The sequence below is a fragment of the Cebus imitator genome, unplaced genomic scaffold (genome assembly GCF_001604975.1).
Source record: "Cebus imitator isolate Cc_AM_T3 unplaced genomic scaffold, Cebus_imitator-1.0 Scaffold52, whole genome shotgun sequence".
Lineage (NCBI taxonomy): Eukaryota > Metazoa > Chordata > Mammalia > Primates > Cebidae > Cebus > Cebus imitator.
Genome location: NW_016107367.1, coordinates 4,111,333 through 4,136,968, shown reverse-complemented (window position 1 = coordinate 4,136,968; position 25,636 = coordinate 4,111,333). Strand labels below are relative to the sequence as shown.

Here is a 25,636-nt window from a genome sequence, read left to right as displayed (position 1 = left end):
TTTTGGCAGGGGGAGGGGGTTGCTGGAGGGGTAGGACGTCTACGACCCAAATATTTGGAAGCTAATAAATGCCTCAAAAAGCAGCAACCTCCTCAAGGGAAAATTGGAAGACTCGGCAGCCAAAAGTGTCACAAATAAAGAGCAGTGGACACTGTGGAGGTTTCATATTCCCCTCGGGGTCTGAGCAAATTCAGGCTGGAATTTTTCAAGAGCAAATGTCAGTAGTTGCAGAGAAGGCACGAGTGGCGGGGTCTTCAGAGAAGCCAGAGGGCAGCCAAAGGTCTGAAACCCAAGGAAGCAGGTACCTTTTGAGTTGTATGGTATTTAGGAAAGGATAATGAAAACCACAGAGGAACGGCGAGAAGGAACGGGAGGGAGGAAAATGCATTCCGTGGCAGTGAAGTTATTGAAGTGCCAGAGCCAAAGAACAGATAATTTAAGGAAAAAATTCTGTGGCATCTCCCATCCTACACATAAATCACTGTTCTCTATTTTCTGAACACGAGCTGATGCAGGGCCTAGGAGAGTCCTTGTGTGAAACTGAATACGAAATATACGACGATACGTGACGTACAATGCACGCCCATGAACTCCGCGTGGATAGGTAGCGACGTAGGTAGTGCTAAGAAGAGAAACTACAATTTGAGATCCCACCTGTGGTTACAGAAAAGCAGACAGAGCCCTCGACGAATTAAATGTAGAATACATCAGAAATCTGGCAGTACAAAAGCGCCCCGCAGACGAGGAAATCCTAAATCTGTTGTCTGCATCTAACAAAAAGAACCTACAAGGTAAAGCAACAGTCCTCACAAAGCCCGTCCCAGAAACCATTAATTACACTTTAAAAAGAAATCAGAGTTTACTTAAAAAGGGGCTTGAAGACAATGCCACGTAATTAATTTACCAATTTATTTTATGAAAAGATGCTTTGCTATGGTTAAAACGTAATCACAACCTTCCCTCTGAACAGAGGTTCTAGGAGAGACTGGATTCCTGTGAACGGTTTGTCAGAATGGAAAAGGTAATTATTTGGTGCCTCTTTTTCCCTTTAATGATCTAACATTGAGCAATACTGTTTATATTGAAAAGCTCGCACCTTTAATTACCAATTACATATACATAATTTCAGAGCCAAAGGGGAGAGCTGTAGGAACAGTTCTTTAGAAATATAAGGATGTATTGTGCGCCATTTTTACAGAAGGCGCTCTAATAAATGGGAGGAGGATGTCAAAATATTGTTTAGTTAAAAAATAGAGAGAGAGGCACAAAAGAAATGAGCTGAAAAGCAAAAACAGGACATAATGAAATCAAGAATTCAAAGGACGCAAGCAAGGTGCAGTACCTGGTACTATGTTAAATGCCACCCTGGGCAGGCGTGGCAAACTCCTGCAGCAATAGAAGATTTGATAAACAACAACAAATCCACATGGCCAACTCAATCGTCCTTTCTGAGGCCGAAGAGGTTTTCTTGGTTTTTAAAAATTTAATCTTTGGTTTACATTTTTGTTTGTGTTTTATTAACTTTTTCGGCCTCGTCCACCCTCGTGGGTAGGAGTGCCAGCAAGCCTGAATATCTCCTCTCTGCTAGGAGATTGTCAGCCACATAATTTCATATTCACTTTCTAATTCAAAAGAAATGCCGACGAATTTAAAAATCAGCAGAGGTCACACATGCCTGTTCACAAGCACCCCTTCTTCCCAGCTCCCTCTTTTGCCAAGACTATGTACCAGCACTTTTTCCTTTCTCTCCTTTTTTTTTTTTTTTTTTTTTTTGGTAACATCTGGTATTCTTTCCTTCTTTTGGCAGCCTCTGCCTTTTCCCTTTCCTCATGCAGCAGCTCTGCAAGCCCCGTAATTGAGTTTGAAGGTGTCCAAAGCTGTTTGCTGGGCTGCAGCTCTGATTTCTGCGTCAAGTCCTAGCAGCCAAGCAACCTGGGTGCCAGGCCCTGCTGGCGTCCCCGAGACAGCCCCGGGATTGTCCAGGGCTCCAGGGCTCAGCCCTGAGCTGGGATCTCCACCTCCTAGACCAGCCATCCAACTCACTGCCTCTAAGGCAGTCCGGGAAGAAAACAAACAAACAAAAAAAATCTCCTTCCCTTCCCACTTTCAGCGCTGAAAGTCGAACCCCCTGACATGACAGGGTGTTCACCCGACTCCAAAGAATGGAGTTTCCTCTCCCCACCACCCAGGCTGTGGGACTGCACCTTGGCCTGCTATATGCAATGCTTCCCAGGAAGGTAGCAAGGTTGCTCCAGCATCAGGCAGCAGAGTCACCCCAAGCCCCAGATTTCTGGGTCAGAGCAAGTAGACCAAGGCAGCTCAGTAGGCCTCAAAGCTCATGTTCAAGGCCTTCATAGACACCCCCAAAGATTGTGGTTTCATTTCCGCTGGCAGGCAGATACCAAGCTGAGCGTGTAGGGTGCCTGTGTATGTGTGTGTGTGTCCCTTCTTAGAACTGTATCAGTAATGGAAGAAATAAAGGGAGAAAAACATTTGTCCAAGCCCTGGCAAGGGCAAAGTGACACCCCTCTTTGTCTGCCCTATGGACACCTGAGTCTCCCGGCTCTGCACAGCCGCAGAGAACCAGGCCTCTGTTCTTACAGGCAGAGGGGTCCAACCTGCCACCCAGAGACAAAGAAGCACAGGAAAAAGACCCATGAAAACAGCCTTTCAAATTCCCAGACCCTACAAACCAGCCCCTCAGGCAGCCCTGTCCAGCAAACTCCGGCCTTACAAGAATAAAGCCAAGATGAAGTTCTCCTCTGAGATGATTTCTGCTTTCATGAAAAGCTCCCCAAGTGTCAGGCAGGCCTGCAAAATATTGCTGCTCTCAATATATTATGAGCCGAATAAAGTAGAGCAATTGCTAAAATGTTTGACTCATTAAGAGGAAAAATGAATGGATGCAGCAGGCAACTTGTTCGAATGTCAGCTATCAGAGGGCTGGGGTGGATTCTGAAATGCTAACTCCTAAGTGCAGGGACAAATCTGTATTTACACACACACACACACACACACACACACACAAGTTAGATTTTCTTTTACAACAAAACCACATTTTATTTACAAGGCCAGGCCTCCTCCCAGCTGGTAAATGCATTTAGAAGCAATGAAATCAGGCTTGACAAATAATAATGGACATCGTTGTTAAGTGAAGGGGGAAGCACTTGATCCCAAGACAAACTTCCCCATGGCTCAGCTTTGCTGGGAAGGAATTTGGGGCAGAAGACAGAAATGGAAAGACATCGTGAACACAGGCCCCTCCAAGCAGCCAGCAAGCCCCCAGCAGTTGCAAGCTTTCGGCAGGGCCTTACCTGGCTGGTGACTCCGCCACACACAGGGCACCAAGGGCCCCACCCGCCCTGGTCCATCTGTAACAACTGCCCATGCACCCGCCCTTAGGGGAACTCCAGCAAGAGGTCTGCTGCCTGCTGTCCCCAGAGCAGGGGGTATGTGCATGGCTGCCTGCACACACACATGTGCATTGCTACATACACAGCACATAGATTGGTGCTCCTCCTCACCCTGCACTAATTCAGATCATCCCTCTTATCTTTAACGGCTAAGCTACAGTCCAGAAGAAACATACACAGAATTGTTGTTTCAGTGACGACAGGGGTGGGAAGGGGAAGGATGTGGGGGGAGGGGTGCCAGGCTCTTAAAATCGTGTGCCACCAACGTCACAACCGCCATCATGATGTGTACACATGTTTATAAGAAATGTTCAGCATCCATCCGCCTGAGCTCTGCATCCGACTGGAGACTTTACACCTGCTTCCTACGAAGAGGGAGCTCCTGCCAGCAAGCCCAGGCTTACCCATAATCTACGAAGATATCTTTTCATCTCCTCTCCGTGAACATTTGGGGAGGGGCTGGGACTCCAGGCGACACCAAAACGCCACCACACGCACACTCGACGGAGCACAACACTTTCTGAGCTGCCATCCATTTCTAATTTATTGGATCCAAGAGAAAATAACAACAGTAAGGGTGGGGGAGGAGAAGGGTGGAAGGGGAGAGAGCAGGAATCAATTCTTGGTGGAGAAAATAATCTAGGACTAGATGACGCTTAAAGGCACGACAAGAGATTTTATGAAGTTCCCCTAACGGAGGGAATAATGAAGTGCCCAGCAGAGAAGGAAATGGAGATAAGAGGGACGCGGGTGTCAGGAGGATGTCCACGAGGGGTCTCGAAGAAGCCTTTTTAGGACACAAGGTGGAGGTGGGGACCCTGGGAGGGCACAGCCAGGCGGAGTCTGAGCAAGAAGCATCGCCCAGATCACCCCATCTCTGCCCTGACCCTCGGTGCTCTCAGTAGATGGTCAGAGGAGTCCAGCCTGCTCTGGGTCAGCTCAGCACCCCTCTGACGGCCTCCAAAGGCTGCCTCCCTGAAAGGACAGATGCATACCACAGCCACCGCCCCACGAGGTCCTGTATGCTCCTCCTCAGCCAAGGCACACACCTCGATCGCCATTGCTGATGTGTGGGAGGGACAGCAAGGGAAGGCGGCCGATGCAAAACACGCTCCCCAGTGTGGGTTTCCCAGGAAAATGACCAGGGTACCACCGACTCTGCCGGCACCAGCGGGGGAAAGTTCGGGCCTGGCCTGCAGGCCAGGAGGGGGGAATTGCAGATCCATGAAGAGGTTTAGATACAGGAAGAGCCTCGCGCCCGTACCTCTGGTCTGTAGACCCCAGGCAGGAAAGTCAATGTCATGGGGAGGGCTTCCCTGCGTACAGGCCGTCTGCAGGACTCCAGCCTAATTTTAGGACGCTTAAGCAGTTGCCTGAAAAATATCCTCAGATGCTCTACGGAGTCCAACTGCCCTCTCTCCCCAATTGCACACACCCAAAAATTGAGCCCAGGAGTCTGGGTCTCCCCAGCACAAGGGCAGAAAAAAGGAACCAGTGAATAAGGAAAACAGCACTCACGTATTTATTCACAGATCCCGGCCATTACTAAAAGGTTAGGAATAAAAGGCTTGACAAATAAAATAGGTGCTTTAAAGGAAAAGATTTACCACAATAGCAATCCTTCTCAACACATTTAGCAGGTTCTATAAAACTGCAAATGCCTTAAATCTTCAGAGCCACCACAGGCTCCTAATGATGTGATATAAAAGCACTCTTTGTGGCCAAATGAAGAGATTTGTTTTTATTTAATGCGATGCTTTTTTCAAAGGTGTGGAAGAAAAGGCTTCCACACAGGACACCGGACCTCAAGGCTTTAGCTGGAGAGTTTGGATTCTCTGAGGCTAACAGCAAACAGCAAGGGCAGGAGTGCTTTCAACATCTCTTTTCCAAGGTAGGAATTTAAACATGACCCCCCACACGCTTTTTTTTTTTTTATTCTTAGCAGTGCATCCATTTCTGAGGCACACGTTAATCACCACAATATTGGCATTCAACTTTTCTTGAGTCATTTCTGCGTGTGGTTTTAGTAGAAAACTCATTAGAACATTTCACAAATGTATTTGTATTTCAGCAGTTCCATGGAAGGGGGTCATAAAAAAGAAGTTATGTAAAAGAGAGGGTTTTTTTTTTCTTTTTTTACTTTGAATTGACTTAATTTTGTGTGGTCTGAGATTTCATTACAGTAAAATCGCTCAGGCTGACTAATTCAACACCCAAGCAAATTATCAGCTGCCACAAGGAAAAGAAAAAAGAATGAATTTCTTGAATTTCAGCAACTGCACAAAAGACTTGCATATGTCAAAATGCTGGACCAAAGTCCTGTGAATGTGGCACCATTCATCAAACCTCCATCTAGTGTCACTTTTGCCAGTTAAAAACGAGGCTGCTCTGCTCACCCTCCTCACTGGCTTGTGCAGAAAATGCAAGAAATGCGTGCTTCTATTTCCACGAGTCTCTCGGCACTTTTTACCCACGTCCTGGGAAACCTACTGCTCCAGGGAGGCAGTCAGCATACCACATTTCTTGGGGAGGGATGGAGAAACAGAGGATACCAAGCCTGAGCACATCTCCCTGACATTTGGCTCCCTGGGACCTGAAGGAAGATGAGCAGGATCAGGGTGCAGGGACAGGACAGAGCCCACAGGACCTCAGGCCGAACGGCGTGAGTCAGAAGAGCGCTGCAAAGTGACAAAGCATACTCGCGGCAGCTGGATGACACGACAGTCATTCCTAGTGTTCTTCTGTGCCCCTCCCCATTAATAATCACAAAGTGTGTCTGCAGCTAACACCATCTTCAGGGAAGGATGCTCAGCTGGTATCAGTAACTCGACCATGGGGTGCAGGGTACAATCCCCAAAGGGCATTTATTTTCTCCTTGTCCTCCCCAGATGTGACATTCACCTAGAGCCCAAAGTCCTTGGACAGTTTCAGCTAGAGGTGAGGCCTAACCAGGCAGCCAGAGGGTCTGTCCTTAAGTCATGGGAGATGAAGGAGAGTCAAGAACCTGCCCCCCCATTCCCTCCCCCCATATATTTTTTTCTTGCATTGTCTTATCTGTGATCTGTGTTTAGTTACAGCTTGTGAAACTCCCCTGAGTTCTAAGGTTAAGGATTGCAGATTACTAAACTGATTTTTTTAACGGTTTTCTGCAGCCCAGAGGCCACTGCCCAGCCCAGGACTTTGAGGTGACCGTGCTCTTCATCTCTGAGTGGTCCAGTGAGCTGGCTGCCACTACATGCTTACGACTCGCTCGATTCAAACATTAAATGAAGTAGAGAAATCATCAGATAAATTGCTGGCCCTCTGTACCGGAGAGTGAAGGCTCTTTCTCCAGCTGACGACAGTGCTGGGCTTTTGTCTGACCTAATTTATTTCTCTTTCAGGTTAGAATAAAGCACTCTTTCCTGTCACAGGGTAACCTCTTCTGCTCATATATTGAACTCTAGCATAAGACTCAGGGTGCAGTCTGCAGATTTCTTGAACTTGGAAAAGAAGACATTATAAATCTGGAAATCCTGTGATCAAAAGCACATATATTCCCCAGCACTAAATTACATGTTTAGGGAAGAATCGTCTCATTAAAAGCCATCCATAAAGAACAACTGTTTGGGGTAAAAGATATGACCAGCACAGGCTCTGGTAATCACATCCTCTTACAAACAAAGTTTTACATGTTATTTGAGTGGGCATTTTAAATCTTTGGGGAACGGTGCTATTTCCCTAGTACGGTGGGAACATTACCTAATAAATGGAATCGAGAATCCAAGTGTTATAAAATCTGAGCTAAAAGGATTTCCATTCATCAAGCTGTTTTAGGTACACGACTCCCAAAAGCAGCGATTCTCGACTGTTCCCTGGGTCTGTGACATGTGACACAGAAATTAGCAGTGTGCCTTACCCAAAATGATGCGCGCTCTTCCCAGACCCCTCCACCAGCCCGATCACCGGCGCCTCAACAACGCAACAGAATTTTCAGAATGTCAAGACCACAGACGAATCAGGGAAAACACACCCATTCAAAACTCACAATTTTAATTCTTATAAAAAAGAAAGAAAATCAAAGAAAAAGAAAATCCTCCCCCATCTGCCAAGTGAGGGCTTGTAAATCAATGGCGATAGCTTGAAAATAGATTTCTCAAACTTATATTCTCATTTTGTCCTGCACGAATCTCTGCAGGAAAATCAATATTACAACTTCCCACTTAAGACATTTTGCAGCAACGTAAACTGCCGCCGCTGCTGATGGAAGCCCGTTCCTAGCCCATTGTAGCGGAGGCGCCAAGCCATGACACGGGCACCGAGCTCCCCCTAGCGCCAAGTGGCGCTAGGCGCGGCTCGGCGTTTCAGCTTGCCATCAACCAAAAGCCAATTCAACTGAAAGTTTATTTTGGAAAGTATTTTATCACAACAAGCAATGGAGAATGCAAAGCAATCGAGATAGGAGACGAAAAGGGGATAAGTAGAGGCTGGTGCACGCCGTGTTCTAAGCTACAAGACAGCCAAGGACTCCATTCTGAGAAGGCGCTACAAACTGATGCACCCCACAGCTAGAAACTGGTATTTGTAATCGACAGTGGTCTGTGCTCCCATCTCACCTGAGACATAATTCTAATTATTCTCAAATGCGCCCAAAGTTGACCTTCCCCTGGGTTGAGTAGGACCCCTTTAGTCCTGTGCACTGGTCATTGACGAGACATACCCAACCAGCTGACCCCAGCCTAGATGTCTCTAAGGCCGGCTTCACGAAAGCAACTGCATCCACCCCAGCACTTCAGAAATGACTCCTTTTCTGTTGCAAAGTATTTCAAAGGCCAGACAAAAAATTCACCAAGGCCAAGACACAGGCAGATAGCAACTTCCCCATCAAAAAAAAAAAAAAAGAAAGAAGGAAAAAGAAAGAAATATGCCTATGTACATTATATCATTCAGGTAGGGAAAAAAGACCCTTTAAAAATATTAGGGGTTGTTAAAATATGCTCACGGCTGTTTTCTCTCAGGTGTGAATTACAAATGAATAAAATCAGCCTGGCATAACACCTTTGATGAACACATTTTTATTCTCCCGTTGAATCGGAGCAGCTGACTTATATCACACTTCTAATGATATGGGGTTCCCTTCTGTGCAGAAGGGAGAGGAACTTCATTCCCCCCACCAACTAACTGAAAAAGAGAGAGAGAGAGAGAGAGAGAGGGCTTATGTCTTATAAAATTTATCGGAGGCCCAATTTTGAAAGACATGTGGACCACTGGAGACACACTGCAGCCTGGGGAGTTAAGGTAATTGTGGGCACCGCCACACTCAAAACATACAGCTACAGCAAAACCTAATTTAAAAGGCGACCATGGAATTAACACAGCCCAACTTTTGCATTAAATCTTGGGTCTCTGGTTGCTTTACAAAATCGTGAATTCATACGGAAAATTACTCATCTTCCTAGGAAACCTGTTGGTGAGTTGTTGAGAAAATCACCTTGATTGCAGTGATGTAAGTTACCGTGGACATCTTACTTTCCTTGGTGTCTTCAGAAAGCATCAAGCTCCTTCTTGGATTTGAGTACTCTTCCCTTCTCCCTGGCCCTGTCTGGCACAGCAGGCTCTGGCCTTTCCTTCTGCCTGGTCAGCCGATCCCCCTTAACCTCCCCTTGGCACCATTGCAACTCTGTTGTTTTGTGTTTGCTTTTTTATTAATAACTGTGTCTGTCCTCCGCTTGTAAAAGCCATATCCATCTGGGTCAAACATTTTGAAGCAAACCAGAAGCCCAGGTTTCCATCACCAGCTGTCTCTCACTCTTTTTTACCTCGCTCCTCTTGTCCCTGGCCCTGTCTGTAAATTTAACTAGCTCATTATGGAGCCCTTCTCAGACTCTCCCTCCTCCCCCGCCTCCCCCCCACAAAGACCAGGCGTGCTATTTGTGTGCCCTCCTTGTTTCCCAGGCCATCAGTTATTCGCAGTTGCATCATCCCTGAAGGACTTGAGGCTGCTGCCCCACAGGCCTGGGAGCTGCCACCCAACTGATAAAGATGCCGCATGTTTTAAGGAGTATCTTTTGTATTCAGAATCTAAAATGTGGACCCCAAGTGGAGATTGCGACAGCACCCGCTTTGCCAGCCAGGTCTCCAAAGCACCCTGAGTCCAGGACTCCTGCATCCTTTGTGGAGAGGCACTTCCAGAGGCCACACAGGCTAAAGTACACCCGGCTCCTGCCTTTCCCCTGCTTGCTCGCCCACCTCCCTCCCGGGTGACACTGGACAGATGAAAAGCCAGCTGCTTTTGGATAATAAATAGCCTTGTCTGAAAACTGGTTGGACCACTCTCCCAGCTTAAACCCGTACACATAGTCTGGGATCCGTGTGCCCCTGGAAGGCAGGCGGGCTTTCCTTTGCCCTCTGGTCTCCTTCCCCTTTTTCTCCCCATCTCTCTTCTCCTCTGCCTCTCTCTTTTCCCCCCTGCCACTGCTCCAGTGTCAGCCGGCTATCCCCAGCATGGCTCTGAGCAAGGCTGAGAGAGACAGGGAACAAATGAAGGATGGGAAAGTGCTGCACCAGGCACCCCTCACCCCCACGCCCAGCTGCCACCAGTCCTCTGGCCAGGGCTCTCGCCTGATGTCCCAGGAATGCCAGGAGAGGGAGAGCCAAAGCAAAGCAAACCTACCTGCTTCTTCCCCTCACACACAACTGCAACCACTCCTGGCTTGCCGCTGCTGCCAGCTTGGCAGTGCACCCCCATCCACTCCCCCTTCCCCGACCCCCCCAATTCCCCCTCCTCAAAAACAACCCTTGCAATTATACAGCGGCTACGTGGGGCAAATTGCCTCCTGGAGAAATTAAGCCTCTGCAAGTACAGACGTTTTAACAACCACCCCATCTAAAGGGGGAAGGGTATAGGAGAAGCGATTGCTGTGGCTTGGTAAAGGATCGAAATGTCAACTGGCAAAAAAGACCTTGATCAAGCTCAAATCTGGCTGCAAAACATTTTGTTTTAAATGCAACCGGCGAGTCTTCTTTGATGTTACAATGGCGAAAAATAAAAGAGAAGTCCTCTTCCCTCCCTGCAAAGAGGCAACCCTCTCCCAAGGCGAATCCCACTTTAATATCTATTCCCCCACAAAAACAATCAAAATAAATCCACAAATTCTTACTAATGTATCTGCTGTAACAAAGGAGAGATGGCAACAGCAATTGCTCCGAGCAGATGGCTCCTATGCTGGGTTTTCAGGGGAGGGGAGAACCCCTTTATATATTTATTTATTTATTTAAATTTTTTAAAATATAACATAAATATTCGGCTCTCGGCCGCCCCGCAGCCAGTCCTCGGCGGCGGCTGGGCGCGCAGCCCTCTCTAGCTCCGCGCGGGCAGCCCGGCCCCAGCCTGGCGAGGTGCGCGGCCGATTGCAGGCTTACAACCTGCCCGCGGTCTCGATGGCACCCAGAGGATGTTTTATTTCTATTGCAATTAAAAAAAAAAAAAAAAAGGAACGGCGACCCAGGCACCGCGAGAGAAAGAACGGCGGGGAAATGTTCGCGCGCAGCGAAGAAGCGGCCCCGCGGGCTGCGGCGGGAGGGGAGCGCGGCGGAGCCACCTTCCCGGTGCAAGTGTGCGGGAACCCGGGGCGGGCTCCCCTGCAAACTGCGTACCTGGCCCGCTCGCGCTCGCTTTTTCCCTCTGCTAAATAAACCCAACAGGGACGGTGGAAGCTGCTGCTTGCTTCTCTTGCCCCGCCGCCTGACTTTACCCGCCCCGCCACAGGCTTGAAATCTACACGATTTCAGCGGGTGGATTTCCACCGCGACCTGCCTTGTTTATTTAGATAGGAAAGATGAAAGATACTGAGATAGAAAGATGGATATGAGATTGACGGATCTCCTTTTCTTTTTTTTTTTTCTTTTACTATTTTACAAGTGCATCACTCTCTTCCCACTCCTGACAACCTTTTTTTTTTTTTCTCGTGGCGGGGATTTTTCACCAATCCCAATCCCCCCACCTTTTTTGGAGTGGGGGAAAGAAGACAAGATCATCCCAGGAGACAGACGGAGGTGGGGAAATGGGGGGTGGGGAGGGGGGCTTGAGCCCGGCAAACAGCCGCGCAGCTGGATTATTTTGCAAATAGCAGGAGGAGGGGAGAGAAAGGCGGTGGCGGAATCTTAGGACCGGCGTGGCCGGCGCCCTGCTGGGCCAGGCGCAGCGACCGGGGACCAGGAGCCAGCGGCCGCCCGTTGCCCTCCAGCTCCCCCAGCCCGAAGCGCACCCCACTCTCCTCCGCCCGCGCCATCAGCGCGGACCCACGCGCTCGCCAACTTTTCCCCACTTCCCGGCTCCCCCCTCCCCCTCCGCTCCCCCAACCCCCTCCCCCTCCTCTCCAAACCCCGCCACCAGCGCCGCCGCCGCCACACACGCCGCTCGGAGGGGCGAGCGTCCAGCCGGACTCGGCGCGCACACACACTCCTCCAGCCTGCACGCCCCCTCCCCGGCCCGGAGCCGGCTCCGCAGGCCCCCAAGCCCGAGGCGGGTCCGGCTGCTCAGCTCCCCAATTCCCCGAGCTGCAAAGAAACTTTCCTATGGCCCCCGCCCCCGCCATGCTCCAGGCCGAAGTCTTGGCCTCTGCCAGCCCGCCGGCGGCCCCGGCGCCTGGCCCGACTAGGCTGCTCCGGGCTCGGTGTCCCCAGCCCTAGGCGCCCGGAGCCCCATCTCCGGCCCCTCGCGCACACGCCGCAGACACTTACGGGTGATGAGCTCCCTCTGGGACAAGTGCTGCGGGTTGCCCTGTTTGCGGCGGGACATTGCCCCGGCATCTATTCTGGCATCGCCCGGAGAGCTGCACTGATGGGGGCAGCCGGGGGAGGGGGTCCGAGCCGCCGCCGCGCCGCTGCCGCCGCCGCCGCCGCCGCGCCTCCTCCTCTGCCCGGGTTGGTGTTTTTTTTCCCTTCCTCTCTTGCCCTCTCTTCCTCCTCTTCTTCTTCTTTATTTTGCTCTTTCTTCTATGCTGTTTTTTGTTTTGTTTGCAAAAAGAAAAAAAAAGAGGAGGAAAAGCAAGAAAAACCTCTCAATCTAAAATAAGAGAAAGAGGCAAAAAAAAAAAAAAAAAAAAACTGCTGTTGCTTTCCGCGGACTGGCTGGTTTCTTTAAAAATATATTCTTTCGAAGAAAAAAAAAATCTCTTACACTCCTCCAAACTGCTTGGCCTCTTGCACTTGCAAATGTCTTCTTGAACTTAAACTGGATTTTGCACCGGCTCCTGACACTTTCTTTCAGCTCTGGTAGGTGGAAAGCGCACTTCTACCAGGAGGGGAAAAGAAAAAATTCGAACAAATGAAAAAAAAAAAAAAAAAAAAGAAGAAGAAGAAGAAAAAGCAAAGAAAAAAAAAAAGCAAAAAAAACTTGGGGACTTGTCTCGTACCCCCTCACCCCGCCCCCTCAAAAAACCCAAAGCAATGTAAAACTGCCCCGGTTCGGTTGTTTCTGGGTTTTCTGCGGGCTACCTGCTTTTTTTTTTTTTTTTCTTTTTTTTTTTCTCGGAGACTGACCCTTCCGAGGCTCTGGGGGGACACCAAGAGCGGCTCCTTCCCAGTTCACCTGGCAGGCTGGCGCCGGCCGGAGGGGCTGCCGAGTCCCCGCGAGCGCTCCCCAGCGCTCCCCTGGCGCCGCGGGCCCGGGGGGAGCGGGGCGGAGGGGCGGCTCGCCCAGTGCGCCTGGGTCGGTGCGGGCGCGGACTGGGAGCTATAGATTGCAACGTGAAGATGGCGGAGTCCGGGTTCTCTGGGAGCTCTCGGTCTCTCTATGGCTGGGGCTGCCTCTGTACAATGGGATAAAATTCAAGTTCAAGTGCGGACGTGACGTTTAATCTGCACTAGAGACAAAAAGACCCAGAGAGTCGGAGCACTGGGGGCGACTAGCGGTGGCTTTTTAACATTGTACCCTGTAAGAGAACAAGAAAGCACACACAGAGACACACGCGCGCGCGCGCACACTCACACATACATACACACACACACTCACCGGTGCGCACACCCGCAGCCCAGGCAGGCCACACGTGCAAACCGCGTTTTTGTGCGTTCCTCGTCTCCCCCGAGCCCCAACTGCGCTAAAGAGGGAGGGGGCAGGGGCCACTGGGCAGCATATTTTTAAATACAAGAAAAATCGTCCTTATATCTCCTCCCTCCTGGGAGCAGGACCCCCTGAGAAGGGGAGAGGGGGCAGGGTGCTGTGTGAGTGAACTACATTGAATCAGTGCAAGTCTCCACCCACCCAAAAGCTCTTTCGGACTTGGACTTTGGGGTTGGGGGTGTGGACTGTGGAAAAGGGTTGAGGTCGACATGGGAGGTGGGGGACATGAAGAATTGCTTCTTTTCCCTGGAAAAGTCGCTTGGTAGTTTTTACTTTTATTTTACGGTTGCGGGGCGGGGGGGTGGATGCTGACGTTCAACTTCCAAAAAGTGTCTCCATATAAATCCTGGTATTACCGACTCTGGGAGGGTGAGGAAGACAAACGACACCAAGAGGACAGAATCAAGAGCACATGAGAGGGGTGGGTGAGAAGTGTCTGAGACCTTGTTTGAGTCCCATTTGGAAAAGGATTTCACTGGAATTTTTGCTCCCTCCCCTCACCTCACTCCCATTGACTCCTACGGGTCAAACACGGCCCCACCTCCTAAACCCGGTCTATGGCCAGCGAGAGGGTAAAGGGACCGCGGCGCCCCACGTGGGAGAGGGACTAGGACTTGCGGGCTCAGGAGTAGGTGTGGCCAAATCTCCACAGATACTCGAGTGGGTGACTCCAGAGGCGCCCCTGACAATCACAGTAACCTGGAAGTCGCACCCCGCCTCCCGCGCTCCTCGGCCCAGGGTAGGACTTGGAAATGCCTGTCAGACTGGGAAGGACGCAGCTGCCTTGTCAGCCGTTTGATCTCCGGCGAGGACAAGTGGGGCCTGTCCGTGGCCCGGGGACAAGGCCAGACCACGGCCCCCGTGGAGACCCCCCCCCCCATTCCCCAGGCTGAAGCCAACTTCGTCCATTTGATGACCTGGCCTCCAGGGCTGGGCGCGCCACGCGGCTGGCCTCCTCTCCCTTCTCAGGGTTTCTCCGGAGGCGGCCAGGGCGGGTCGGGGCCTGGCTCCGGCTGGGCTTCGCAGGCGAGTCCAGCTGCACCCACCCCACTCCGCCCCCAGGCCTGGCTCCGGCGGCTTCACCCTGGCGCGTAGCGAGGCCCTGACGCCTCCGGGAGCACCGCCTCCCTCGGCGTTTTTTTTCCTCGGGGGGCACACAGGGTTTTTGTTTTCGCCCCGAAGGTCTTGGGTGGGGCGATGGCACCAACAATGTAACAGCGCCCAGCGTCTGTGAGCGTGAATGGAAAGAGATCCCTTCCAGTCCCATACCATAAAAAATAATAACAATAAAATGTGCCCTGGCTTGCAGTGCTGTAAACTGTGGGCTCCAGGGTCGGGGGACGCCAGGCCAAACGGATGGAGATCGGGGGCGGGGCGCGGGCTTGCACCTCCTCGCCCTGGCGGGGCAGACTGCACCCGACTGTCCACCCACAACGCCCCACCTCCACGTGGTCCAAAGTCCAGAAGGGCCTCCCTCTTCTGCCATCCCTTCTCACCGCGAAAATCTTTCAGGAAAGTGGCTTAAGTAAGAAAAATATGCCCACACGCACCTTTAATAAACTTCTCGAGACATTTATAAGCTGGCCATCCCTATTCGCCCAGACTCGAAACTTGAAAGATCGATTCGAGCGCTCTTTCTGAGAACTGGCGATGTGAAGCCCAGAGAGGGTGAGCACTTTGCCCTAGGACACACAGCGCATCAGGGACAGGTCTGGACCCAAAACGCCGCGGCGTGCCTGCAGCCTAGCGCCGCCGGAGGTCTGGGACTCGAAATCCCGACATTCGACTCTCACCTTCCGCGGGTTGCTTACAAGGAAGGGAGGCCCCCCCCCAGTGGCGAGGAGGCGCGGGGAGGACCCCTCCGGAAAAGAGGGCCCTTCCCCGGGCAGCGCAAGGGCGCTCGGGGTCCCAGCTGCAGCCGCCGCCCCGCGTGCAGTCAGGGGCTGGGCATGGGGAGGGGGCACCCCCTCCCCACCCCCAGCAGGAAGTAGCGGGCTTGGGGCGGCGCGGGCCCCGCCGACCCGAGGAGCACTTCCTCATTGGCCCCGCGCTGCCCCGACGGCGGGAAGAGGGACGCGCGGGCGGGCGGGCGCAGGGCCGGACATGCCGCCGCCCGCCGGCGCGCTCCACCTCGCGGCAGCCGGGGAGAGGCTGCCCTGCCCCTGCCCAGCCTTGCGCTGGCCCCTTCGCCTACTCCTCCCCCGCTTCCTCCGCATCTTCCTCCCCTCCTCCTCCTCCTCCCCCCACCCTCTTCTCCCGCGAGGCGGCCGGGCGCAGCCAGGGAGCGATCCCAGCTGCCACTCCAGTCTCCTCTTTTTCCCTCTGCCCGTCTGGCACGGGCCTCATCAGCGCGGAAAGCTGTTAATGTCTGGTCTCACAGCTCCCCCTTTAGTCTTGCTGCGCTCCCTGTCTCGCGTTCCAAGCCGGATCAATAGCCGCCTCTCGGCCGACCTTGACCTCCCCCTCGACCCTGCCTGGCTTCCGCAGCTGGCCCCGCACTAATGTTTCCCCATTCTCTAGATGCCCAGACAGAAGGCGGGGCGGGAGGCGGGTGGCCGACCTCGGCCCGCAGCCCGGTCCCCACTCCTGCCTCAGCACTCCAGGCAGGCGAGAGGGGGATCCAGGACGCTCCTGAGAAGGTCACTGCACCACCCCACCCCATCTCTTCCTCACCAAGCCTTTGTTTAAAATAAAAGTCACTCCTGCTCCCGCCCCACCCCCCAAAAAGAGGGTGCAGGTGGCTCACATATGAAAATGTAAAAGGAAAAAGTGTGGGTCCAAATGTGATCCTGAACTAGCATCATAAAACCAGATGCATTCCTCCAGCACCTGCTGCAGACCTACTGTGTGCTGGGCCCAAGGCTGGGGCTTTGTGCATGCTGGAATCAGATGGAAATAAATGCCACCTTTTCTGCACTATCTTTACACACACACACACAGCAGATGTCAAAAAGCTTTTTGAACTCGCAAATATTTCCCTGCTATTCTTTTTCTAGCTTCACAGTGCATTCCAGCAGATAATCCTCCATATTCTCACTTTAAATTTCTTTATAGAGGAATAGTTCAGAAATCAGAAATCATTTCATCAAGTCAGAGTGCATTTTTATTAACCTTATGTGGGGCTTTAATTCTCTGTGTGTGCTGCATGTAACACGCCATTCAGTGGGGGCAGATTAAACAGACACGTGACCCCGAAGCCAGACTTTTTGTTTAAAATTCTTTGAACGATTCTCAATACTTAACTCAGCTGAGGTTGGACTCTATTCGAGATTCCACAATGTTATCTTTGCCTTCTGAGCTGTTATATTTTATCCTATGTCTTTACAAAAATTTGGAAAGAATCAAGATAAGAAGTGTCAGTAGCAATGGGAACTCCTAATGTTTCTGCAGAAAGAAAACTGACATTTCATTTGTTTTTGTTGTTTTCTTTTTAACACAGATCCACCCTCTAAAACGCAGTCAACTTTGTAGCAATACACAGCACATCTTCCCAAATCACTTTGGGCTTCATTTCTGGTGCTTTAAAACAAAGAAGAAGAAGAAATCCACCCAAAGAGAAGGCAAATCGCTTCATATTCACAGGTATAGGGCAGACTCGGAAGCAACCTCTGACTGTTAATTTCTGTTCCTCGGGATCTATAAGTGTTATTGACTGTGAAGATGAGCATGAATATGATGCTCCGATCTGATCAGTGGATTGACTTATTCTAACTTGTGAGGAAACTGCAGTGGAGGAACCAAGCAAATCCTATTTATGTACATATTAATAAGGCTCCCAAGGTGGTCCTTATCTCTTTCCTTACAGTTCTAGAATCTTTAGCAGCTATCAAATCCAGAGGCATAAAAAGACAAAAGAGGCCTTTTGGGCTTCCTGCCATATCTTCTAGAGTTATTTTATGTCATTTCTGAAAATTACAGCAAATTTCTGAGCGCCATAAGCACTCAATTAAAGCTTTGCTGGATTTGGAGGAGTTCTTCACGTTGTCACCCGACAGCAGAGTCAGGACCACAAAGCTTGCCTTTCAACAGTTGTTTGGCTGATTCTTTTTGTGTACTGAATTTAACAACATTGCTTTTTGTTAAAACATGACATCATTCGCACCTTATTTTTTTTCTGCAAGTAATACCTGGCCTTGATATAGGAGTACATTTCCGACTGTTAACTGCGTGCCACATAGGCAGGCTACAGGAAACAGGCATCCTTGCCTGCTGCCTTTATATCTGCAGCCTCCGAGGGGTTAAATCAAATCCACTGTTCCTGATTCATGTATTATTTTCCTTAAAAAATACTTACCCAGCTCCCCGTATATGAAAAGGACTCACACCCACATTGAATGTTCCTAGCTCTGTCCCTGTCATCAGAAATGATATTGAATGGCTCAGTACTAGGGGATCTGGAACTATTTCTACAGCTTTCTCACCTCATTTGGAATTTTCTTGTCTTGCTAATTTTAATTCTTTAGTTGAGTCATCAATTCAAATTTGGTAGGGACTGGCATCACCCAGTTGGTCGACTTGGGGAAACATTGTTCATGAAGATGATCAGAATGCACCAAATTCCACCCCCACCCCTCACATATACAGAGATCCGAGTGGCTGTGGTGTGAGAGTGTGTGTGTGTGTGTGTGTGTGTGTGTGCGCGTGTGTGTGTGTTATGCAAAAGGGTCTCTCTGCTGCTTTCTCTTTTGTCACTGAGTCTTCAAATTGTGTAACAGAAACTGCAAGGAAGACCATTTTCCTGAAGATGCTGAGAGCTCTGTTTTGAAGACCCACACACATCCATGAGTTTGAATTCAGTGGTCTAGTGACCATCCATCTGCCCTGTGTAAAGCACAGACAAGGAAAAAAGAGAGAGAAAGAGAGAGTTAAAGTGGTTCAAACGAGGGATTCAGGAGGGAATTTTCAGTTCCGACTCTGGCTGTCAGCCTCTGTCGTTGAGAGCTAGCAACAATGAGGTATCTGGTGATAGGAAGCGGGAAGACTGGGGATGGAGGCAGTAATGATCACCTTCCTAACAAGGGTTTTATGAGGCTGTGAGGATTAATTAGTTTGTATCCTTAAGCAGTTTGAGAAAGATGAAGTTTCAGTAAATGCTAAGCTGGAGTTGTAGACATCTGACTCAGTAGAGAGGTCTCCCCCACCCCCAAGCCCAGGCTCTGAAAACTCCTATCTGTGCTGTGATGCACTACAAAGGAAGTGAGGGGGAAGCACTCACTTATGGAAGAACAGTGAAGGAGAGAGAGACATGAGTCAGGCTAGCATCCCTCCGACAGGCTCAGCTAATGAGGATGCTGCAATGAGAGCGCTCACCAAAAAACAAAAATAAAAACCAGCCAACACCTTGTTTCAGATATGTCTTCCAGAGCTGGGAAAGCAAGAGAACTCTGGGAGACCTCATCTGTTGTTTTGTCGTTTTAGAAACGGCCACGGATGCTTTCGAGTGAATTCAACAAAGGTAGTTTGTATCCTAGAAAACACGTAAGTGGTTTCTCTCTATTTAAAAGAGAAAGGGTTAAGGTGCAAACTAACCAGCAAGGCTCTACACCACAAAGTTTTAACTGCAGGCACGTTATTGAAGATGAAATCATATTTCTATAGTATGTGGAAGTTATGAAAGTTGTTCCATTATGTACATATTAAAACATTGCCTCTGCTTGAAGATGCATTTCAGCTCAATTTACAAGGCAGACAATTTGCTACAACAAAAGATAATTAATGCTATCCAGGGAAAACCGAGACACTGGATTGCTGTGCATTCTGGTATTAGTTTAATCTGGGTCCTTTTACACAACTGATTTCACTGTGATTTCAAGCCTTTGGAATCACTGAAAGTAGAATGGCTTCTATAATATGGATGTGGCAATAACATTTCCCATTTGAACTTGTGACAAAGCCCCTCTGCCTGCCTCCATCACACTGTCTCCCCCGCCCACCCCCATCACACACACACACACACACACACACACACACACACACACACACACCATGAAATGAACATTAACAGGAGCAAAAAAGACCCATCTCTGACCTGTTCCCAGACCACACTGATGATCTGGATTCTAAATAAGGCAGATTTACAGTCAATTATTTTAAATCTGTATTTGGACCTCCAGATTCAAACGGGCAGACTCATCGGCTGTTGGGATTTAGCACAGGCATCTGCAGTTTCATTATTCGTATCTGCTTAACAGGAACAATTAGAGACTGAAGAGTGAGGACGCCTGTTTGGGGACCGGTTCGGTATTGTACCCAGACCACACATTCCGGCGGGGAAGGAACACAGTAATGTATAAAGCATTAGTGGATTTAACGCTCTGCGTTGTGCTTGGGGAATCGAATTGTTGATGTTTCTGGCAAGAACTCATACTCCAATTGAAATCTATCAAACACCTTAATTAGCTCCGGGCACCTAAATGTACCCAACCCAGAGGCAAGTTGGAAAGCAGCAGAAGGAAAGGGCAGGGGCTGGCACAGAGGCGGCACGGGCCTCCCTGGGTACCCCCAGCACCCTGTGGCCGCACTTGCCAGAGCAGAATACATGGGCCTTGGTGGAAAGTCAGATGAGCTGCAGCTCTCACCACAGCAGCCACCGGGATGTGATTGAAGGTGTTTGGATGGTCTGACCGGTGTTGGCTAAGGGGATGGGAAGAGGCCACAGTGACACAAAGCTGTTGCCGATAATAACCGGAGCCTTTTTCTGAGCCAACCATTCCACCTGGACCTCAGTACAAATTATTGTTTTCAATTACCACCTGTGTATTCCTTCCCATGCAACTTATTGATGTAAAATTACAGCTACGCCGGTATAAATAAGTTATGCTGCAGTTGTAAAATGGAAGAAATTTTGTTGTAGCAATTATGTTCAGCAAGATGACAAAATAAATTTCCAGAGCTGTGCCTGCAGTAACCTGGGGAATTTAAACCTCATAATTTCCATTCATTTCAGATAATTTGGAGTAATTTCTATATGTAATAACTTTGTAATGAAAAACACAGCGGTACTGAAGTGATTTCGCTCCGTTTTTTTCTCCTATGGTATACATGGCACAAAATAAATGATAAAAATAATATTTCCTTTTTATATGTGTGTGTGTTGAGTAATTCCTTCAGTAAAAATCATAAACTAATACCCAGACTAAATCTCTGTCCACAAAATGAAAAATAAATTGAGTTAAAGAAAGAGAAAAGTATGAAGGGCTTTGGATGCTTTATTGTGACTTTATTGAATTGTTTTGTTCCCATGCTCCAACCCATCCCTAAGGGTTACACTTCCCAATTAAGGGGCAAATGCAGGGGAGCCCCTGATGGCTCAGAGGTGGCGGGGGACCCCCAAAGGCCAGGAAACCCTCTGGAGATAGTGATTTCTCCCCAGAAGCATAAGACTCATTCTCCTCATGAGATGAGCATCTTTAACGGCTGCTTTCACTGTGGTGGGAAGGGAGCTGGCAGGCTGGACAGTGGTCATGTCAGCTCTGACATATTTCCTCTTTTAATTAAAGACAAGGCAAGGTGGAGCACCAGTGCCCTGCCCGACCTCTGACAGTGACACCTGCCACAGATGTACACAGCCCCCGAATGCCAGGAGTTATTCATCGGAGGCTCCCACTGAGCTGTGAGAAGGTGGCAGGAATTACAGCCGTAGCGTTAGCTCCCAGATCCATGCGATTGCCTCTGCCACTGCCACAGCGCACATCAAGGGTTTCCTCTAAGTGAAAAATGGAGGCGTCATTCCCTAAAACCTGCCTGCTACTGGGAGTAATGGCCAGTGACTGTCAGCCCCCTCCCCACCAGCCATGAGGGCTGCCTGCTGCCTTGAACTAGAACGGCTCCCCTGCCCTGCAAACCCCGGCCTGCTACATGCTGCCAGGGGTGCCCATCTGGAGGCTCGGGCTTTGGCTGAGTCGGCTGGGGAAAGGGCACTCATTTCTCAGGCTCTGTGTTCTCCCTGTCAGATGGGCTTCAGCGCTTTGTGTAAGCGGGGATGAGTGGGTCTTAGCAAAGCACCTGGCCTGGTCTGCCACCATGCAGCGGTCTCACCATAACCATGGCCATGATTTGTTCCCTCGATGACACACGGATGGGACGCCTGCTGTATGCCAAGCACACCACGGGATACAGACAGGCCCAAGGACGGCAATGTTGTGAGGCGGTGCTCCCAAGGTTCCAGGTTCAGACAAACCTGAATCTGACACACCACCCCAGCTCCAAAGAACAGAGCAAGGGGAAACAAAAGTTGGTGACCCAGCTCTGCTATTAGAATAGTAACAGCACAGCCCATCACACAGACTCATGGCCATGTGTCCCGAGTGCCACGGGAGCAAAGCCGCAGGGCTCAGGGGGCCTGAGCACAGATTGCAAAATTCTTCCAAGACCCTCAAGGCCTGCTCATTCAAAAAGACATTCTGTCTAATTACATTGTTAGGCCGTTTATCTTACCTAATCCTGGGAAGAGAAAGATTTTTATCCCCCTTAGACAGGAAGCCTGAAGTCAGCCACCATGAGGTTGAGCACAAATCGCCCCAGGTCTGTCTCTGTGTATAACCAATACACTGTCCTACACCCAGGTTTGATTTCCAACCATCCCGCAAGCTAATAACAGACAGCTGGACACATCACCAGATGTGGAACTAGAACAGCAAAGACAAAGTCAAGGCCGGATAGACATGGAGGAAGGAAGAGAATTACAGAGAAACAGCTTTGCAATAAGGAAACAGTATACTCGCTTAGTAGAAGAGATTTTGTTTGTTTGTGATAGACAGCAAAGTCCAACAAGACACACCATGGTTATGAAACCAGATAATTGAGGCAGCAAGAAATGGATGGAGAGAGTGGGGTAAGACAGAGTTTCTGCTGGTGAAATTTGAAACAGACAAAAAGTCATGTTGGGACAGCGTGTTAGTGTGCACAGCCCTTTGGCTTCCCTGACTTGAGTGTGTCCTCCCAGCAGCCTGTGAGACAGGCAGAACAGAGCACACACAGCTTTGACGTACGCCTCCGAGACCACCAGGGTCCAGGTCACGTGCTGCCAGCTCCAGGCCTTCATGCGGTTTCTCTTCTCAGCATCCCAGGTCGTCCCCTATTACATCCAAGGCCTCTGTGAGGATCTCAGCAAATGGGCTCTCAGAAAGCCCCCAGCACAGGCCTGGCACAGAGGAGGCACTGAATAAATGATAGATATTATTATGGAGGCCTTATGCTCAAATAACAGGAGATTCACATTCAACTCAATCTACAGTACACACGTCAACATTTCAGGAATGAAATGGGAAATCTCCCCCAGATTTCACTGGTGTACATAATCAGCTAATACTGATGAAGCAGCTTGTCTTGGTTCTGCCGTAACAAAATATCTGAGACTGGGTAATGTATAAAGAATAAACATTGCCGGGTGCGGCGGCTCACGCCTGTAATCCCAGCACTTCGGGAGGCCAAGGCAGGTGGATCACCTGAGATCAGGAGTTCAACACCAGCCCAACCAACATGGTGAAACCCCATCTCTACAAAAATACAAAAATTAGCCAGGCATGATGGTGGGTGCCTGTAATCCCAACTACTTGGGAGGCTGAGGCAGGAGAATCACTTGAACCCAGGAGGTGGAGGTTTCGGCGACCCGAGATCACGCCACTGTGCTCCAGCCTGGGTGACAGAGCAAGACTCTGTCTGAAAAGAAAAAATAGACATTGATTTCTCACATTCCTGGAGGTTGGCAAATGGAAGATCAAGATGTCAGAAGGTTCGGTGTCTGGTGAGGGCCCCAGACTTTGCTGCCAAGATGGTGCCTTGTTGCCACATACTCCCAGGGGCACAAACACTGTATCCTCACATGGCAGAGAAGCAAACGGGCCTATGCTAGTTCCCTCCAGCCCTTTCCTCCTAATCCACTCAGGAGGGCAAAGCACCCATGACTCAATCACCTCCCCAAAGGCCCCACCTCTGACTATCGTCACAATGGGGATTGAGTTTCAATGTGAATTTTGGAGGGGACGCATTGAAATCATAGCACACTTACTTTGTGCCAGGGACCAGGCTAACCTTTGCCAGCACCCAGAGGAAAGCATTATAGTTGTTGCTGTTGTCTGCTAATGGCAGGTCACTGGGATTTGAGCTTCTTGAAGCAGACAGTCCAGATCCTACCTTGTCTCCTGTGCCTGTGGCAGGCACATAGGAGGGTATCAGTGACTGAACCAGCTGGCCTCAGTACAAGACCTAACACAGGCAAACTAGAAAATCCATGGCCATCCAGGCGCAGTGGCTCACACCTGCAATCCCAGCACTTCGAGAGGCTGAAGTGGGTGGATCACCTGAGGCCAGGAGTTCAAGCCCAGCCTGGCCAACATGGTGAAACACTGTCTCTACTAAAAATACAAAAATTAGCTGAGCATGGTGGTGGACAGCTTGTTCATCAGCTGCTCGGGAGGCTGAGGCAGGAGAATCGCTTGAACCCAGGAGGTAGAGGTTGCAGTGAGCTGAGATCTTGTCACTGAGCTCCAGCCTAGGCGACAAGAGCAAAACTCCATCTCAAAAAAAAAAAGAAAGAAATTAAAAATTAAAGGTTGTAGCAACTGAACCTTGTGGCTAATTATTAAGGGGGAAAATAATAGATTACATATGAAAAAAAGATGAAGGAGATTCAGAAATAACAGCAGCTATTGTGTGAGAATGATGAGACTGGGGTGGGGGCTTTTAAAATAACTTTGTTTCCCAAACCTCCTCGAATGTCATTAAAGACTTGCTGTACATTTGTTATGTTTTGTTTTTTAGATAGAGTCTTGCTCTGTCATGCAGGCTGGAGTGCAGTGGCAGTATCTCAGCTCACCGCAACCTCCACCTCCTGAGTTCAAGTGATTCTCCTGTCTCAGCCTCCCAAGTAGCTGAAACTACAAGTGCCCGCCACCACGCCCGGCTCATTTTTGTGTTTTTAGTAGAGACGGGGTTTCATCATGTTCGTCAGGCTGGTCTCGAACTCCTGACCTCCAGAGATCCTCCTGCCTTGGCTTCCCAAAGTGCTAGGATTACAGGCATGAGCCACCGTGCCCAGCCTCATACATTGTAATACCTATTTTTGTAAAACTATTCTTTGTGAAAGAATCAAGGAAGTGATTGTCATGCTATGGTGTGAGGCTATCCTGGGTGCAGTGAGGTACGTGGGACGTGGTTGGATGAGACTTTCTTTAAGAAGCTGCCATGCTTTTTCCTTCCTTTCCTTTTGTCTGTTGGCCTCCATCACTGGGTCTGCACACTAAGGCAAGGCTCTCTTACAGTGGCCAAACAGGCTGATTTTAAAGCTATCTCTGCTCACCCTGCTGGGGCTGGCTACCCAGCCTACCAGCTAAACAGAACCTGCTGGAACCTGGCCCTCCGTGGGCTTAGGAAGCAACCTGGTTAGGTTCTCTGCTGGGTGCTCGCGGAGCGTGGAGCACTTTCTGACGCTCACAGTGAAGAATGTCCTCTGGAAGCCTCCCCGCTCCCCACCTTCTGTCATCGGGGAGATAATTCATTTATGCAGCTTTCACAGAAGACTGACATTTTCGACTTTTTTAGCAGAATAAATTTATAAGGTAAATTAGGGGGTGGGAGCCCTAGTGTCCTAGGCAGATTCAAACTGGTAATTACAGAGGGCCTAATTATGTATTCACCACGGAGCCTTCTGGAACAGCAAAGGCTACAGGATGGCTCTTATTCTTCCTGAGAGGACCGTCTCCCCTGGAAGCTTCACAACCGGCCTTTGAGAGCTTGTGCTTCCAGCTCTGGGCCACAGCGGCAAAGCACCCTTGTCACCGGCACCTACGCCCTGATATCTGCAGAGAACATCCTGACCCTGGGCAGGGAGTCCCAGTGTCCCCCAATAGTCATGAGGTCAAATATTCTTCAGACCAGGAGCCCTGACTTGGATAAAATAAATGTCAAAAACTGAAGACAGGGTTTTGTTTTTGTCTTTTGGGTTTTGTTTTGAGGCAGAGTCTCGCTCAGTCACCCAGGCTGGAGTGCAGTGGCACGGTCTCAGCTCACTGCAGCCTCCACTTCCTGGGTTCAAGCGATTCTCCTGCTTCAGCCTCCCGAGTAGCTGGGATTACAGGCGCCCACCACCATGCCTGGCTAAGGACAGGGTTTTTAAACTGGC

General features: G+C 49.8%; 1 protein-coding gene across 2 annotated transcripts in view; it reads right to left on the bottom strand.

Annotated features, from left to right (window-relative positions):
* Positions 1-13,231, bottom strand: part of BCL11B (BAF chromatin remodeling complex subunit BCL11B) — a 42,565-nt gene extending 29,334 nt beyond the window's left edge. The window contains exon 1 of one of the 2 annotated variants that reach the window (XM_017528155.2): positions 12,135-13,231. In XM_017528155.2, the coding sequence (XP_017383644.1) occupies positions 12,135-12,192 (58 nt within the window). In that variant the 5' untranslated portion in view covers positions 12,193-13,231. The remainder of the gene's footprint in view (positions 1-12,134) is intronic. The other variant, XM_017528154.2, reaches the window with a different exon arrangement.
* Between the last annotated feature and the right edge of the window lie 12,405 nt (positions 13,232-25,636).